The 14,991-nt window shown below is 38.0% G+C and overlaps 2 protein-coding genes across 6 annotated transcripts in view; one reads left to right on the top strand and one right to left on the bottom strand.

Moving 5' to 3' along the window:
* Positions 1-1,643: 1,643 nt before the first annotated feature.
* Positions 1,644-6,433, top strand: LOC148335868 (olfactomedin-4-like). Its single transcript, XM_088299216.1, has 7 exons — positions 1,644-1,738; positions 1,846-1,959; positions 2,052-2,270; positions 2,642-2,795; positions 2,959-3,186; positions 4,265-4,433; positions 5,556-6,433. The coding sequence occupies exons 1-7, from the start codon at positions 1,685-1,687 to the stop codon at positions 5,989-5,991; spliced, it is 1,374 nt and encodes a 457-aa protein (XP_088155342.1). The 5' UTR covers positions 1,644-1,684; the 3' UTR covers positions 5,992-6,433.
* A 387-nt stretch (positions 6,434-6,820) lies between these two features.
* ndrg4 (NDRG family member 4) overlaps positions 6,821-14,991 on the bottom strand; it is a 42,554-nt gene continuing 34,383 nt past the window's right edge. For 3 of the 5 annotated variants that reach the window (XM_088299217.1, XM_088299218.1, XM_088299220.1), the window contains 5 exons: positions 12,677-12,724; positions 12,214-12,249; positions 12,082-12,133; positions 11,862-11,900; positions 6,821-11,106 (listed from right to left, as the gene is read on the bottom strand). In XM_088299217.1, coding sequence (XP_088155343.1) covers positions 10,952-11,106; positions 11,862-11,900; positions 12,082-12,133; positions 12,214-12,249; positions 12,677-12,724 — 330 coding nt within the window. In that variant the 3' untranslated portion in view covers positions 6,821-10,951. The remainder of the gene's footprint in view (positions 11,107-11,861; positions 11,901-12,081; positions 12,134-12,213; positions 12,250-12,676; positions 12,725-14,991) is intronic. The other 2 variants (XM_088299219.1, XM_088299222.1) reach the window with 1 other exon arrangement.

Raw genomic sequence — 14,991 nt, 5'->3', positions numbered from 1 at the left:
TGTACTTAGATGCCACAGTTGTTCTGTGACATGGGAAGACGTCAGGGGATGTTGCAACTAAACTGATGCAATGCGGGAAATTACATTTTGGTTGAATCAATGCTCTCACTAAAACTGCCTATGTTGTATGTTCTTTCCCCAAAAGAATGCATTTTTAAATCGAGACATCTTTGTCTCTGAGGTGAGGATACACGTTGTTGCAGAACGCAAGTAATTGGGACTACACGTTGACACAAATCTCAGCTTCAGATCTCACATAAAGAAAGTTTGCAAGAAGATTAAGTTCACACTGTCAAATTTTAAACTCGGAGGATGTATTGTGCATCTGAGTTATTATTGTTTTTATTTATTATTTATTTTAGCCTTATACTGCATTCATTCATCTGTTTCTATGATGCCTTATGGTCTGTCTAGTATGTATTTCTATTAAAGCGTGTATTAACATCTGGCAAAAGGAATGTTGATGAAAACTAGCTCTTAGCTAATTAGGGTGTATTTTTGTAAGAAATGTTGATTAATATACTCTATCCCATTTTAAAAATAAAGAAATTGAAACATGGGCCAAAATACAATCTGTGCAACATCAAAAATATTTTGGAGCAAACCGTTATTGTGTGGTGAGAGTATCATGTCATTAGCCTCTAAGAACAAATTCATGACAGAGTAATAGACCAATTTGACACCCTTAAAAACTGTCAATATTTAATACGTCCACCCGCCAAGTATTTGGCGCTTGCAAATGTTAATTTGATTTTGATTACACTATTAACTCTAATAAGGAACATTTTTCCCTCTATTTTTTTGTGATTAAAAATGAAGGGCTTGGCTGACTTTGTGGCAAGACAGTGACCCATTTTTTCATACGCTGTAAGAATGTGTACACATTTTCTTTTTTAAGATAGTTAATGCTTGCAACATATTTCCTGTGTTTGTGTCCCGTATTAGAAAACCAGACTGAAATGACATTATAAATCTAATGTTTAATTTAAACTTTTACACAGTATTTTCAGTCTGCTTATGAAATGTTGGGCTCGCTCATGTGCTGATTCGTTCAGATCCTGTACGGCTCTTGGAGGTACGGCCCCCTTGTCCATAAAACTAAATGATGCCCATGGAAGTGGTATTAATAATTGAGGTGCCGTATCTTAGACCATGAGAACCAGGGTTTAAGACTGCTGTTGAGAAAGAAAGAATATAAAGAGTTAGTTCTTCTCCAGATGATAGTCGGCATATATAAATTAAACTAAATATATTACACTTACATTATTAATATTATTATTATGTATTTTTTTTTATTATTATGAAAATCTGTTGTGCTAGAAAAAAACATGAATAATCGGAATAATCTAAAAAAAATATCAAATGTTTTCGTGCATCTCTGAAAAAAATGTAGTAAAAATTTGTTGACCAGTGTTATCAGTATTGTGAGTTGTAATTGTCTTTCAATATTATTATCTACTTACTAAGTGAATTATGATGATGGTGTATTACTTATGTGAAACATTTTTTTAGTACAAGATGCATACCTGGATTGCATCAGTTTTCTTCACATCCAAAACAATGCCACAATTTCTTGAACTGAAACCTGAGGAGGAAGTGAATCGTTGAGAGGATGTGTCCCTGATGCAACACATCATTCATATGCCTCATTCAATGCCAATAAGTCACTCTTCTGTAAGCCATCATGAAGCTTTACACACTCCTTCTCCTGTGTTCTATGTTCAACATCACACAACAGGTGAGATATATTCTTTGAAAGTATACTGCCTTGCTCCAAAATTTGAAATAATATTTCACCATTTCTTCTTTTTTAAATCTGTTTTTGGAAATTGTTGGTTTTGTCAGTTGAATCGTTGTATGTGTGAGCTGACAAACAAAGAGAAGACGTTCCCTCATGAGACTCTCCACTCAGTGAACGACAATGCATCAAAATGCTCTCACACTGTCACCCCACAGAAGGTAACAAGCCACAAATGATGCGAGCTGAAGTCTGTCTGTACTGTGATATTCAAAATTGTACACAAATGAACAATTGTGTTTGTTTTCTGCAGGCTCTGGAACTTGAAAGTCTGCTGCTTGGTTTGAAGTTCCGTCTGCCCCAACTACTTAAAGATGTGTCAATACTGGAGAAGGAGGATGATGGCAAGCTCTATGGAGTTGTGAGCCTTCAGGTGATAGAGAATGAACTTTTTGAGATCAAGAATATGGTTGAGCGGCTCAACAGAACCACACAGGGATACCGGCACTTAACAATTGACTCTGGCAGAGAGGTAAGATTACATCTATGAGAAGTTTAAGTACATTCAGTTAACATACTAAAAAAAAAAATAATCTTATGATGCTCATCGACTTTTTGAAGCTCAATTGAGACAACAGACAGACAGACGATGAACAGTAGTTAATGTGATTCACTTGGAATGCCTGACTTGCAATATTAGATAAAACATACAGCACATGGAATTCCAATATAGTCTACTTTCCCTCTTTGTTGTCGCATGATAGTGGTCCACACCTGCAACCTGCAAAAAGGGGGAGTAGAAAGACACTACTGTCATGTCATTCATTTCACATTTCAGTTGAATGTTTGTTCATTTTTAAATTCACTGATCTAATCATTCAAACCTTTGTTGTTTTGTCTCAGCTGATGCACTTAAGATCAGAGCTGCAGGAGTTGGAGCAATATGACACCCTTCAGGTAGAAAAGAGACGTAAAGACAACCAGCGCCTGAAAAGAGCCCTGGACGAGTGCAGGAATGATAATGAACTCAACCCACAGCCCACACATCATCCAGACAGTATGTAAACTTAATTTTCAACTGTCTCTCGAGGGCATAGCAACAAGAAAACATGATTCATTTTACTCCTCTGATTCCTCTTCAGTAGACATTTTGTATTGCAATTAGTTGGTTATTGTAAAAATAAAATGTAATCCCTGCATCAATTTCCTTTTTTCTGTAGATTTCTGTCCACACGGCAAATTTGTGAACATTACTGGGCCAAGATTCTACTCAACAGGAGAATCAACTGTGAACCACAAGTATGGAGGCTGGGGCCGTGACCCGAAACCTGAGTTGGGCAAAGGGAACTGGTATTGGCGGTTGATACTAAATCTCAACAACATATATGCCAACCACATCACTTTCTATTCCAGCCTGAGCTCTTTGACTGTAGGAATGAAGATACCAGGTATACAGGATCACTCCATCATCTTGAATTCAAAAGCATATCTATTGAAAATGTATCCAATCCAATGATATCTACATATTGGTTTCACTTCTGTTTCAATGTCATACAGTGAAAAATGTCGAGTTGTTCATCATAGTTCAGGCTGTAGGTGCAAGTGCGCTTGAAATCTTTTTGATCATGTTCATTTTCTTTGGGACTTTTTAACTGCGACTTGTATATATTAGGGCTGTAAAACATATTACGTATAAATTTTGTCGTTGATCGAGTCAAAATATTTGACACATTTAACTTTGGCTTTTTTACCTTTTGAGCCTGAAGGGCATCCCATTCGCAGGATTAATTTTGGACTAATATCCTAACTCAGGAGTGAACCGCCCAGTAATTTGCATTTTCTAATTTCTATGACCAAAGGGCAAGCCAAGCGGTTGGACCAGTTTTTTTCACTATTCTTCACCATTGTTCTGCAAATGAGGCAACCAATCCCTACTCTGTACGAATATTTTCACATCAGTGTGTGTTCACACGTTACCATTAATAATTACATTTCCACTGTTGTGATCATCATAAAGCAGTTTGTTTTTCATTTCTTGCTTGACTTTTTTCTTGTACATAAGATTCAACCAAATATATTTACTTAGAAGTTGCTGCAATAAAATTTGTGCACCATGTGGATAGAATTATATTAAAAAAATAGCATGCATTTAGGCTTAAAAAAAATGTGTTAGTTTTTTTTTAGTTTTTTTTAGTTTATGGTTACATACTGTAATTTTGAAATCTGAAGTCAAGTTTGGTCAACTTTTGGTCAAGTTGTTGTAAAAATGGGTTTTGAAATTAAAACATGCTTGCAGTATTGCACTTTTTTTATTCACCACAATTTGAAATTTCAGTACAGATTTTTACAAGAATCATAGAGGTTGTCCGAACATAATCCATCTCCTTTCGGCATTTGCCTCATATGCCACATAATTTTTGTATTTTTTTTGCGAGTGCCTGGGAATCTAGTCTGGATTAAGATGGAAGTTTCTTTGAGCCATTGAGAATGTGACTGTTAAACTAAGGTATCCTTGTCTCATTGCAGGTAATTTCATCATCCATCCTTCCAATCCAACCACCAACACCATTCAGGGACCAAATGTTGTTCTATATGGCGGTGCCTTGTACTACAATTGTTACAACAGTGCCCGACTTTGTCAGTTCAACATAGCGTCCAAAACCGTTTCCACCCTAGAGTTACCCAAAGACACCAGGTATTTATTTTCCATTGTATTGTTATATTTTACACCAGGGGTCACCAAACATTTTGAAACTGAGATCTACTTCTTGAGTGCTGATTAATGCGAATGGCTACCAGTTTGGTTCGCATCTGAATATTATTACTAATTAACAGTATTTGTGTATGTGAAGATACTGATCACTTGAATGATTTCTCATAATGATTAGGAACCACGTAAATATTAATATGTAACACTTTCTGCCAGTGTTGATATTTTCAAATGATCACGTCCACAACATTCTTCGCAAAATCACATTGGCCCTCATTTACTAATGTGAGTCCGCAACAATTTCTGCGTAAAACGTGCGTGCACATTTAATGTGTGATTAATTTCTTCGTTGTTTTTTTGTTTTTTTTTAAGAACATCCTCAGACCATGCGTATGCACAAATAATGAAAGATGAGCTTCTGAAACAATATTTAAAAAACGCATCTTTTACCCAAGATTCACAACATATTGAAACTACAATCATTATATAAACACCAATAATAATTTTACCCGTAATAACGTCAATCGAGAATTTGCTAATGAGTTGACCAATGTTCTAAATAATTGTGATTGCTACTTCCCAACACTTTTACCCAATTGCTGTTCAGTTGCAACTGTCTGTGAGTCCTGGGACTGTCTGAAAATGCCTAATGTATAAAAGCTTAATGTGGCTTAATGTTCTCAAAATCAAAATTTTGATATCTCCAAACTTTAAACCTCCATGCATTGGCTGAGAGGTGTCAAACGGACAACAGTTTTCTGGGGTAAATATGGGCGCATCATATGTAAATAGTGCGAGGATGCATTCTGATTCATCATTATACGCACAAAAGTGTGACAATAATGCGTCGGTACGCACGTGGCGTGAATCCAACGCTGATATTACATTTAGAGTTTGAACAATCTGACACATTTATCAATAAATGAAGGCCAACATCACATAGCTGGTGAACTATTTCTACAATAGGCTCGCAGGCTAATCATGTGATGATTGTATTTTATCTGGTCCCTGCGGGCAACGTGTTGGTGACTCCTGGTATACGCTAAATATTTAACTGTATGTTGAAGATTGCCTGTTAACAAATAAATAAACCTTTTTCTTCTACAGGTTTAACTCAAAGGGAAATTTTTGCCATTTAGGTGAATGCTACTCATACACTGATATTGACCTTGCAACAGATGAGTCAGGTGTGTGGCTCATCTACTCCTCAGCCGAACACTTTGGTAATCTTTTGTTGTCCAAAGTGGAAGAAGGACCTCCACCTATGCTCAATCAAACTTGGCACACCTCCGTCTATAAGCAGGCAGTCACCAATACCTTCATGGCCTGTGGTATTCTCTACGCGACACGTTATGTAAATAAGGACGTGGAAGAGATCTTCTACTCATTTGACACCTCAACGGGAGTGGAGAAGTTCAACCTTGGCATCCTCATCAACAAGATGTGTCCTAACATTTACTTCCTAAATTACAGCCCAGTGGACCAGATGTTGCACGTGTACTGTGATGCCTACATGGTATCCTATCAGGTTTTATTTGAATAAATACTGGAAATAGTACAATCATAACCCAAATAACCTGATAATAAAGTTTCTTTTTCTTGCGACTTGTCCAATGAGGGGTTGCTACAACATATCATCCTTTTCCTTTGCCAAGTCTCTCTCCTGCAGTCTTCAATAACACCAACTGCCCTCATGTCTTCCCTGAGTACCTTCTACCAACCTTCTCTTCGTCTTCCTAGAGCTCGCTTGCTTGCATTTCCACCATCATCATCATCACCCTTCTACCGATATATCACTATGTCCGCCCTGGATTTGTCCAAACCATCTCACTCTACTCTCTCTAATTTTATCCCTCAAGACATTTAACCTTGTCAGTCCTTCTGATGAACACATCAACATCATATAGCTTAAAACATTTCCAAATAATTAAAAAAGTTACTACCATGCGCAAAAAGATGTGACATTAAAGAGTTTGAAAGGATAAGTACAACCGCCTACTGTTATTTGTAATCATTTCAAAATCACTGTAAGGTGCTTGATATACATATACAGAGATAGAGAGAGAGAGAGAGAGAGAGAGAGAGATTATAAGTAAACCCCAATGCACTGTTTATACAAGGAAACCATACTCCAATTTATACACTTGCACCTTTTTTAATCTTAAAATAAAATAAGTTTGAGTTGTTTTAATATTGTCTCCATTTATATTTTTTTGTTTTGTACACCAAACAAATAATCTTAATTTCAATTATTACTAAAATAATCCTGATTCATATTTTTTTCATCATCGAGCAGCCATAGCTCAGAAACGCCCCACTTGAACACAGATTGTGAAAAGAAATTCTAATTTGTATACATTGGACACGGCAAATGCTGACATTAAGTCTTTATTTATAACTTGTTACTTAATTAGTACATGGGACAGTGACAGCTTATGTTGTATATATATTAGTATACGTAACATATTTCAACTTAACATCACATATGAGAGCCAAGCAGGAAAGAATCTGTCTATTGTTGTGACCGCTCACAGGGAAGACATTATGAAACAATGCAAACAAGAAAAAAAAAACTTATTGCTCAAGTGAAATTAATCCTAATGACAGCAAGAAGAATAACTGTTTTAATACACATGAACAAATCACTTTACTAAAATAAGGTTTCACCTTGTTGATGGCGTTTAATAACACAAAGGCAAGAAGAACAGAAAATTCACCAGAACCTCGACTCAGTGTTTTGTGTTAGTAACCTGCTCTAGAAATAAAAACAAAATATATCTACAAGTGCAAGGAGGGCCAAGGTCGAAACTCATTCAGTGCCGAAGCACAAGTCACCTCGACTACTTTTGTAGAGGGGAATCATAAAGTCGTTAATGTTGGCTCAAGTGGAGGTACAAAGTATAGTGCAGAAATTCCGGGAGGATAAGGTTTAGGGTGACAATACTGTACAGCACTTCAAAAAAGGGACAAAATACATTCAGGAGAACACCATACCCCGTTGCCCCCCCCCCCCCCCCCCCCTGGACAGTTTGTGTTGAAAGTCTTTTATACGCCCCACACATCCTCCACTCCATGCAAATGATTGTGGTGTTTGTTTTCCATGCAATATCCAAACTCCTAAATTTCATGTGAATGAGTATTTTGAACTTTACATGAATTATACAGTTTAAAACATAACCTTCCATCACAATTTACTCTCCAGTCTCAACAAAATCACATTCTCTTTTCTGTCTGTGTCAGTCCCTCAGAGCGCAGAGTGGCAGACATTTTAATAAAAGTGACTTCAGCTGATAGCCCTTTAGGGTGCAACTGGGTTCACCTGTGAGAATCGGGGCACCTTTTTTCGGGAAAGGGAGTATTTTTTTTTTTAAGGTGGTTGGGGGTTGCCCTACATTCTGAGCTTGGTGCCCAAATGGCTCCAAAACAGCCCCGCTTCTCACAGGCCATCTCAGAGATGTGCACACCTCAGCAATTGAATGCTATGCCTGACCTGAACACAGGAGACATTGATTACTATGGTGCATTGACACTGTACATTTATCATCCAATAACCAGGGGAGCCTTTGTGGCCCAGTATAACAGCAGGCAACAGCACACAACCTCCCTACAATAAAGCTCTAAGTACATACATACTCTACTGATGACTTTATGGTCACATAGCACATCAAAACAAATACTGACTTTCCACCGAAGTGATCAACTAATCTATGTGTGTGACTATTTATGCCTTTTTTCCTGATCATACACTTCCCTTTCAACACTGAGCTCATGCAGTTAGCTTTTATGTATATACTGTAATTTATTTATATTAAGTGCGTGTACAGTATATGTATGCATGTGTGTGTGTATATTGTACAATGTAGCTTTGGTACATATAAGAAGAGGGTCTATTAGCGATAAGGAAAGTGTGTTTAGATTATTGTATGGATTTTTTTTTTTTGGGACAAGCCTGGTGCTGCCTCAGTCCCACCGGTTGTGTTTGGTATTGATCTGAATGTGATTGTCATAGTGGAGACCACAAAGCGTTGACTACAACCAGAACCACAACCATGCAGTGGAGTTACAGACTGACAATCGCAGTTACAACCACGGCTCTATTAAAGTAACCACCCTCATACTAGACTACCCACATAATGAAGAAGCCTAAGATTACACATCACATGCATATACTAAACACATTTCTACACCATATTACTGCTGTGGATTGTCTTAGACTTAGAAATGGCACACATCTTAAAGCTGCACTCAGTAACAGCGTTAATACATTGAATTTGGAGTCAATATTTGCTAAAGATGTCATCATAATGCATACATTATAATAGCTCATTTCACTTTACATCAGGCATCATGTGTCTGTGTTGAATATAGTATATGGGAATACTTTGGCCACATCGTTGTAAAATTGAGCATTATAAAGAAGCAAATAAAAATGATGAGCTGGCTTCAGCTTCTGATTTATATACTCAGGGTTGCACGACTTTGATTTTTTTTTTTTTATCAACACTAACGCAATGAAAGTCAAGTTGACCTCAACTAGTAGCTAGTGACCTCATTGAAACAGTATATTCACTATAGTACTATAATAAAAAAAAAAAACAGGAGGAGGGAATGATTTGCAATAATCTATGTTCACTGATAACATACGGCTCATATAACGAATTTACACAAAACATGAGTTAGCACACAAGCGCACTGACACAAACTGGGTAATGCCTCATCCGTTGCAGCATGATGGTGTTTACAGCCAGGGAAAATAAATTCTCTTGCTCATCGTGTTTCCCACTGAGATAGCCAGGTAACAAGTTGCACAAGTCTGCGCAACTTGGCCAAATGAGGAAACTTGTCCATGTTCTTTGCTAGCACAGCAGTGGATTCTGCATGATGGAAAGTTATGGTGTTTCGCCAACACAGCCACGACCTCAATGAGGATAATTATGGACCTTTTTGGGGGTGGTGGAACCATTCCCCATTCTCCATCTACTTTTGATAAAAAGTTGTTCAAAATCATTCTGGAGTCTGGCTTTTCCCCCTTTTTCTTCCTCGCCTACCAAAACTGCACATTCAGGAACAGAAGACAATTCAAATCAATTAAGGTGTCGTACTAATGTTTTTCAGCGCGTTTGTGTGTTGCTGTAAGAGGCTCTGCCTCCTCCTCAAGCCATAAATGTGATTAGCAACTAGTCGACATCACGGTCCAAAGGTCATTGCAAAGTAAAGTCGACAAGTCAACTAGTCGGCACAACCCCTAACACACTTTACTTAAGTGGAGCTTTAAAGCAGTATTGTGTTCTGGACATCCTGTGGCCACCATGAAAATAAAGAGCTGATACAAAACACATTTCCGCACAGGTTCCTTGACTTCATCACATTCTTTTTTGTATATCATTACTTGAGCAGCTCTATATTGAATATTGCTACAGAAATGGTTTACTGTATGTGTTTTTGTGTATGTGCTGGTGGGGGGGGGGGCGCAAGGAGCTCAAGCCAATAAGGGGTTACTTAGAAAACACAACTATGAGACAGTCAAGAGTACAAATTTAAGTGCTGGGCAACAAGAGTGAGTTTGTGAGTATTACGAAGGTGGGTTCGGGAATAGTAGTGGGCTAGAAAGTCGCGTTCAGAAGTTTCCAAACACTCAATCATGGGCATAAACATCAGATTTATTTGGGGAATTTTAATGATTCATTGGAAGTGTGCCGTCAAGGAGATTTAAAAACACAAATTGAGTGCATCTATTGTTTATTTCGGAATTTCTCTGATCCACATGGGTCTAAAGTACGCATACATCCTGCAATACTGTACCAACGACACTCACCAATAATACTCAAATATCTCTTTGGGAGTTGTACATCAAACAGACGCTTTTGGTAGCCATCCATAATCTTCTGGCATAATTGTGACTTGTTATCTGTCCACACTTCATAGCAGAGTTAGATTGATTGCTTATATTCATAATCAAAAATGTTCAAAAGGGTTCAGGTCTGGCGAAGGGAAACGACCTACTTCAGTGAATCATGATGACTAACAACAAATTAATAGGGCTTAGCCCTGTCCATTCGAAGGACCTTCAAAGTACCTTCATCACCACATCTTAAAAGACTTAGTAGAATGTATGTACTGCAGATATTAGTCTGTATAAAGAATTTTGGACTCTGTGTGGATTACAGAAAATCCTTAATAAATTCAAATGCGTACACTCATTTCATGTTCTTAAATGTCAATGAAGAATCCTCCCAGCATGGATAAAGAAAACTCAAATCAATCACGAGAGGTACAAAATAATGTGACAGTCATGCCCAGAATGAATGCATGTATACTTCTGACTGTAACTGCACATTAACTGTTCTGTTACAATATAGGACGATAAAAGATAGAAGACAAAGGATATCGAGGATGAAGACAGAGAGCGCGATCATGGCTATTTACTTCATCCCTTCACATGAATACCCAAATGCAGTCTCCTTTCCCTCTCCACCCCTTCTTCCCCGATTTTTTCTGACACCTCAACAGGAAACTTCCATAGTGTGGGTGGCAGCACCGACTCCCTCGGTGCTGTCGGAGTGGGTGCAGGCACGAGAGCGTGACCCGTCCATGGAGCTGGCGCTTGTCAGGGAGGCGGTCCTGGAGCGAGCCAGGCGAGTCATACTGGCGGAAGGCACTGGGAGAGGAAGCAGAAACAGGTAGCGGGTAAAGAAAAGAACAAACTTGTGTTCATGTGCTTCACATTACTGATATGAGGGAAGGTCATGCTGTTGAGGGAATTTTAATATGTCTCCTTTTCACTGCAGGTGAACAAACAAGAGCCTGGATTTGGTAGATGTAGCTGTTGATGTTGTCGGTATACTCACAAATGCATAAGGAGAAGCATGCAGTTGAGGAACTGGCGGGTTGTTTTATGATAATGCGGAGTGAGCGCTGCCTTTTTTTAGAATGTTTGTAAATTTGCTTATGTAGGAAACATAACATAATACAACAGGCTAAATTTGGCCCTTGGGCCTTGAGTTTGACACCTTTGAGAAGACATGCGAACTATTTGAATCTACAGTATCTATATAACTAGAACTACATATGCATATAAATAATAATATTGATTGTAGTTCTGCATGTTGGAATTTAGAAATATTTGTGTTTGTAATGAATGCAATCAGCAAGGCCTTGCCAAAGCCAGTAAAAGGCCATGCAAAGAGCAGTTTTGGAAATGGCATGATGAGGGGAGGGGAAAAAGGATTGTATATTTTTCCATTAAAGGAAAAAATATTTAGAGATGGAGAGCCTTTTGGGGTTCGCAAATAAAAAAAGAAGAAAATGTTCAACATCCCAAAACACTGCATTTAAAACAAAATTAAATGTTTGAAAAGAGCATCATACAAGGCAGCATTGAGAGGTCAGAGGTGAATGTGGAGGAGGAAGTACCTGGCCCTCCACTCAACCTCCGATCCTTCACATAAGCGACTGAGAGAACAGGGCAAGGGAGACAGAGGCCAACATTAATACAAGTTGTGTCTCTCTGAAAAAAAAAACCCGACCTCAAACACTGAATACTGTTGCTTAGGTTCATTTTTATCAACATAGAAAATACAGCTCGAAAGATAAAGTCTCTCCTGTAGTAGTTACTTGAGGTCAGGATACTCACTGTAGCCCATTCCTTGAAGGAAATACTTGAATGCTTCAGTGAGCTTCCCAGGCTGCAAAAACAAGATACCCACATGAAACTTTAGTATTTTTTTAAGAGGCTCATGTTCTGCGATAAGAGTTAATGTGTTACCTGTGTAAGCTGAGGTAGTCCACCAGAGTCAGCCATCTGTCACAAGAAAAGTAAATCAGCATGAACCAAGTAACTGAAAACCCAGTTTTTGCACTTCTTAATGGCTTCATAGTCTAAGTTCATGTCTGCTTGTATCTGTAATTTTTCCATCATTGACTTTTGTCCACTTCATCTATGACACTAAATATAACAAAATAATTTTTTGTACTGCAAAAAATGCCTCCCCATGTACCAAATGGAATGAGTAAACACACACGCCCATACATCTATCTATCTATCTATCTATTTATATATATATATATATATATATATATATATATATATATATATATATATGGATAGATACATACATACATACATAGATAAATAAAAAAAATAAAAAATGTGCCAATAGTGGTCATTGTGTTATACATATTCCTTGTACATTATTATTCAGATGAGGGCACACAAACACAGTGTTTACCTTCAGGAAGGTGGTGTTGGTTGGGTCAAGCTTGGAGTTGCACTCAACCTTGGGAGAAAGTGAAACAAAATAAGCAATGTCATTCATAAGAAATGTCTGATGCCATTGTGATTGGACTGTAACTTTGAAAAAGACAATGCATTGCAAATGAATTGGCAATATGAATGCTGTGGAGTCCATTTGAAAACGAATGACCCAGATACTGCAGTGTGCTGCAGTGATGACTCATTCCACTGGGCTGAGAACACACACACATGCTCACGAATGCTCACACACATGCACGCTCACGCACACGCACTAAAATTGCTATCCGCAAAGAGCAGGATTTTGCTCACTGAATCCGGCTGTGTTTAATCCAAATCCCCCAAATAGATTGAATGAAACATGTTTGTTAGCTTCTGTTAACATGTTCCCTTCTCTCCCCACCCTTTGTTTAGTCCAAGTAAAAGACATGTCATATATTTAGAAGCAAAACCTGCCTCAACTGTTCACATCAGTGGATATGACCTCCATCTGTCACAGCTAAGAACTTGCTGCTTTATCTCGCCATCACTCTGCAGTTGCTTAAGCAACATCTCTCTTCTTCTCACCTCCCACTCTGGCTCCATCTTATTCCTCTTGCTTTTGAAACGAGAGGTTTGATTTACGGATTCGCATCCAGGAGATCAACTAACACAGAAGCAAATTTACACTACTTGCACCATTTCAAATCGAGTCAAAACACGACCATCTGGCTCCTTACAGAACACACGCATTCATGCATACACACACCTACACACGCACACACTTTTATGAAGACAGCAGACACCCACTCGCACAAACAGACATGACAATAAGAGGGTAGTATATGCTTGTGGTAAGTTTTGCCAAGGCTGTCTGACTGATCGGTTTTGTGCAGGAAATGAAGTCATCAACTGCATTTACATCCAACGTACAAACATAAATTACACTGCATAGAACAGCCGCATTCTGATTAATATTGCCTTTGTGGAATATGAGCTAAGGAGTAAAATCCATCCATTTTTCTCCATCTCACGGAGCGGCCATTTTGCCACTTGCTGTCGACTGAAATTGACATCATCGTTGCTCACGGCTCGGGTAACGACCAATCATTGCTCCGCTGTTTGGTCATGTGACATGCGCTTGATTGTTGTTACACTGGAAAAAACTGGAATGATACTCTTACTTAATAACCAGCGTCACAGAGTAAAGATTTTTTCACTCCGAAATTCTAAGATGAGATAGTTGTTGAGTACATTTGTACTTGCATAATTTTTTACATTTAAAAATAAGCCACTCTAGGATTTGGGCATTAACTACAGGTTATGGGTTAGTTAATAGTTTGTTATTTCTGAGTGAAAAAAAACATTTCTACAACCCCAATCATCCATCAAAAACATCAATGTGTAAAGGATGAACACTTCAGAAAACCAACGTCAATAAATAGTAGTTAGTTTGGCACTACATCCCAAAGCGCAACTTCAATTTCTACTATCCAAAGCTAAAGCCATTTATCAACAACACCCAGAAACGCCGCCAGATTCTCTGGGCCCAAGTTCATCTAAGATGGGCTGATGAAAAGTGGAAAAGTGTTCTTTGGTCTGACGAGTCCACATTTCAAATTGTTTTTGGAAATTGTGGACGTCGTGTCCTCTCGGCAAGAGACGAATGGAACCATCCTGTCCATCAACAAATCTGTACGAGTGTTTACATTTCCAAATGATCACTTCTATATATTCTATTCCCAGGAAATCACAATGTAACATTACTCATGTGGTTTGTGGGGCCTGGTGGCCCCTGATGTAGATGAGGTTATAAATGTCAACAATACTTCTTGTGATTTACATCCCCATTAGATACAAAATTAAAAATGACATTTCTTTAATATTCTTCCTAACTCTAAATATTCAGTCGGACTTTTTTTATGATTTCTAAATAATGCCTAAGGATAACAGGACAATAACAGTGCCTCATTTTTAACATATATTACTGCTGATTTTGTGCTGTGGTACTGTTATTTTAATGTCATTTCTTCATTGTGCAGTTTTTACATGAATGGTGAATTATGTAGAAAATTACAATATAGTTTATTGTTATTATTTCTCAAAAGATGGAGTTGAGAAATGAGTCACTTCTGAGAATGGATGGAAGAGGAGACAATTGGAAAACCATATTCCCGCCTTATCAGAATGCAGCTAGTTTCCACCCGGTTCCAAACCAGTAACCTTTCGAGTTTTAGGTGAGCGTCATAACCACCACACTATGGAAAGAGCATGTGCAATGCTATTTGTTAGAAGGGCTGTCAAGCCGTCGAA

The sequence above is a fragment of the Idiotropiscis lumnitzeri genome, chromosome 6 (genome assembly GCF_059441095.1).
Source record: "Idiotropiscis lumnitzeri isolate Australia: NSW breed Sydney's pygmy pipehorse chromosome 6, RoL_Ilum_1.0, whole genome shotgun sequence".
In the NCBI taxonomy this organism is placed as follows: domain Eukaryota; kingdom Metazoa; phylum Chordata; class Actinopteri; order Syngnathiformes; family Syngnathidae; genus Idiotropiscis; species Idiotropiscis lumnitzeri.
This window is presented reverse-complemented; position numbering and strand designations above follow the sequence as displayed.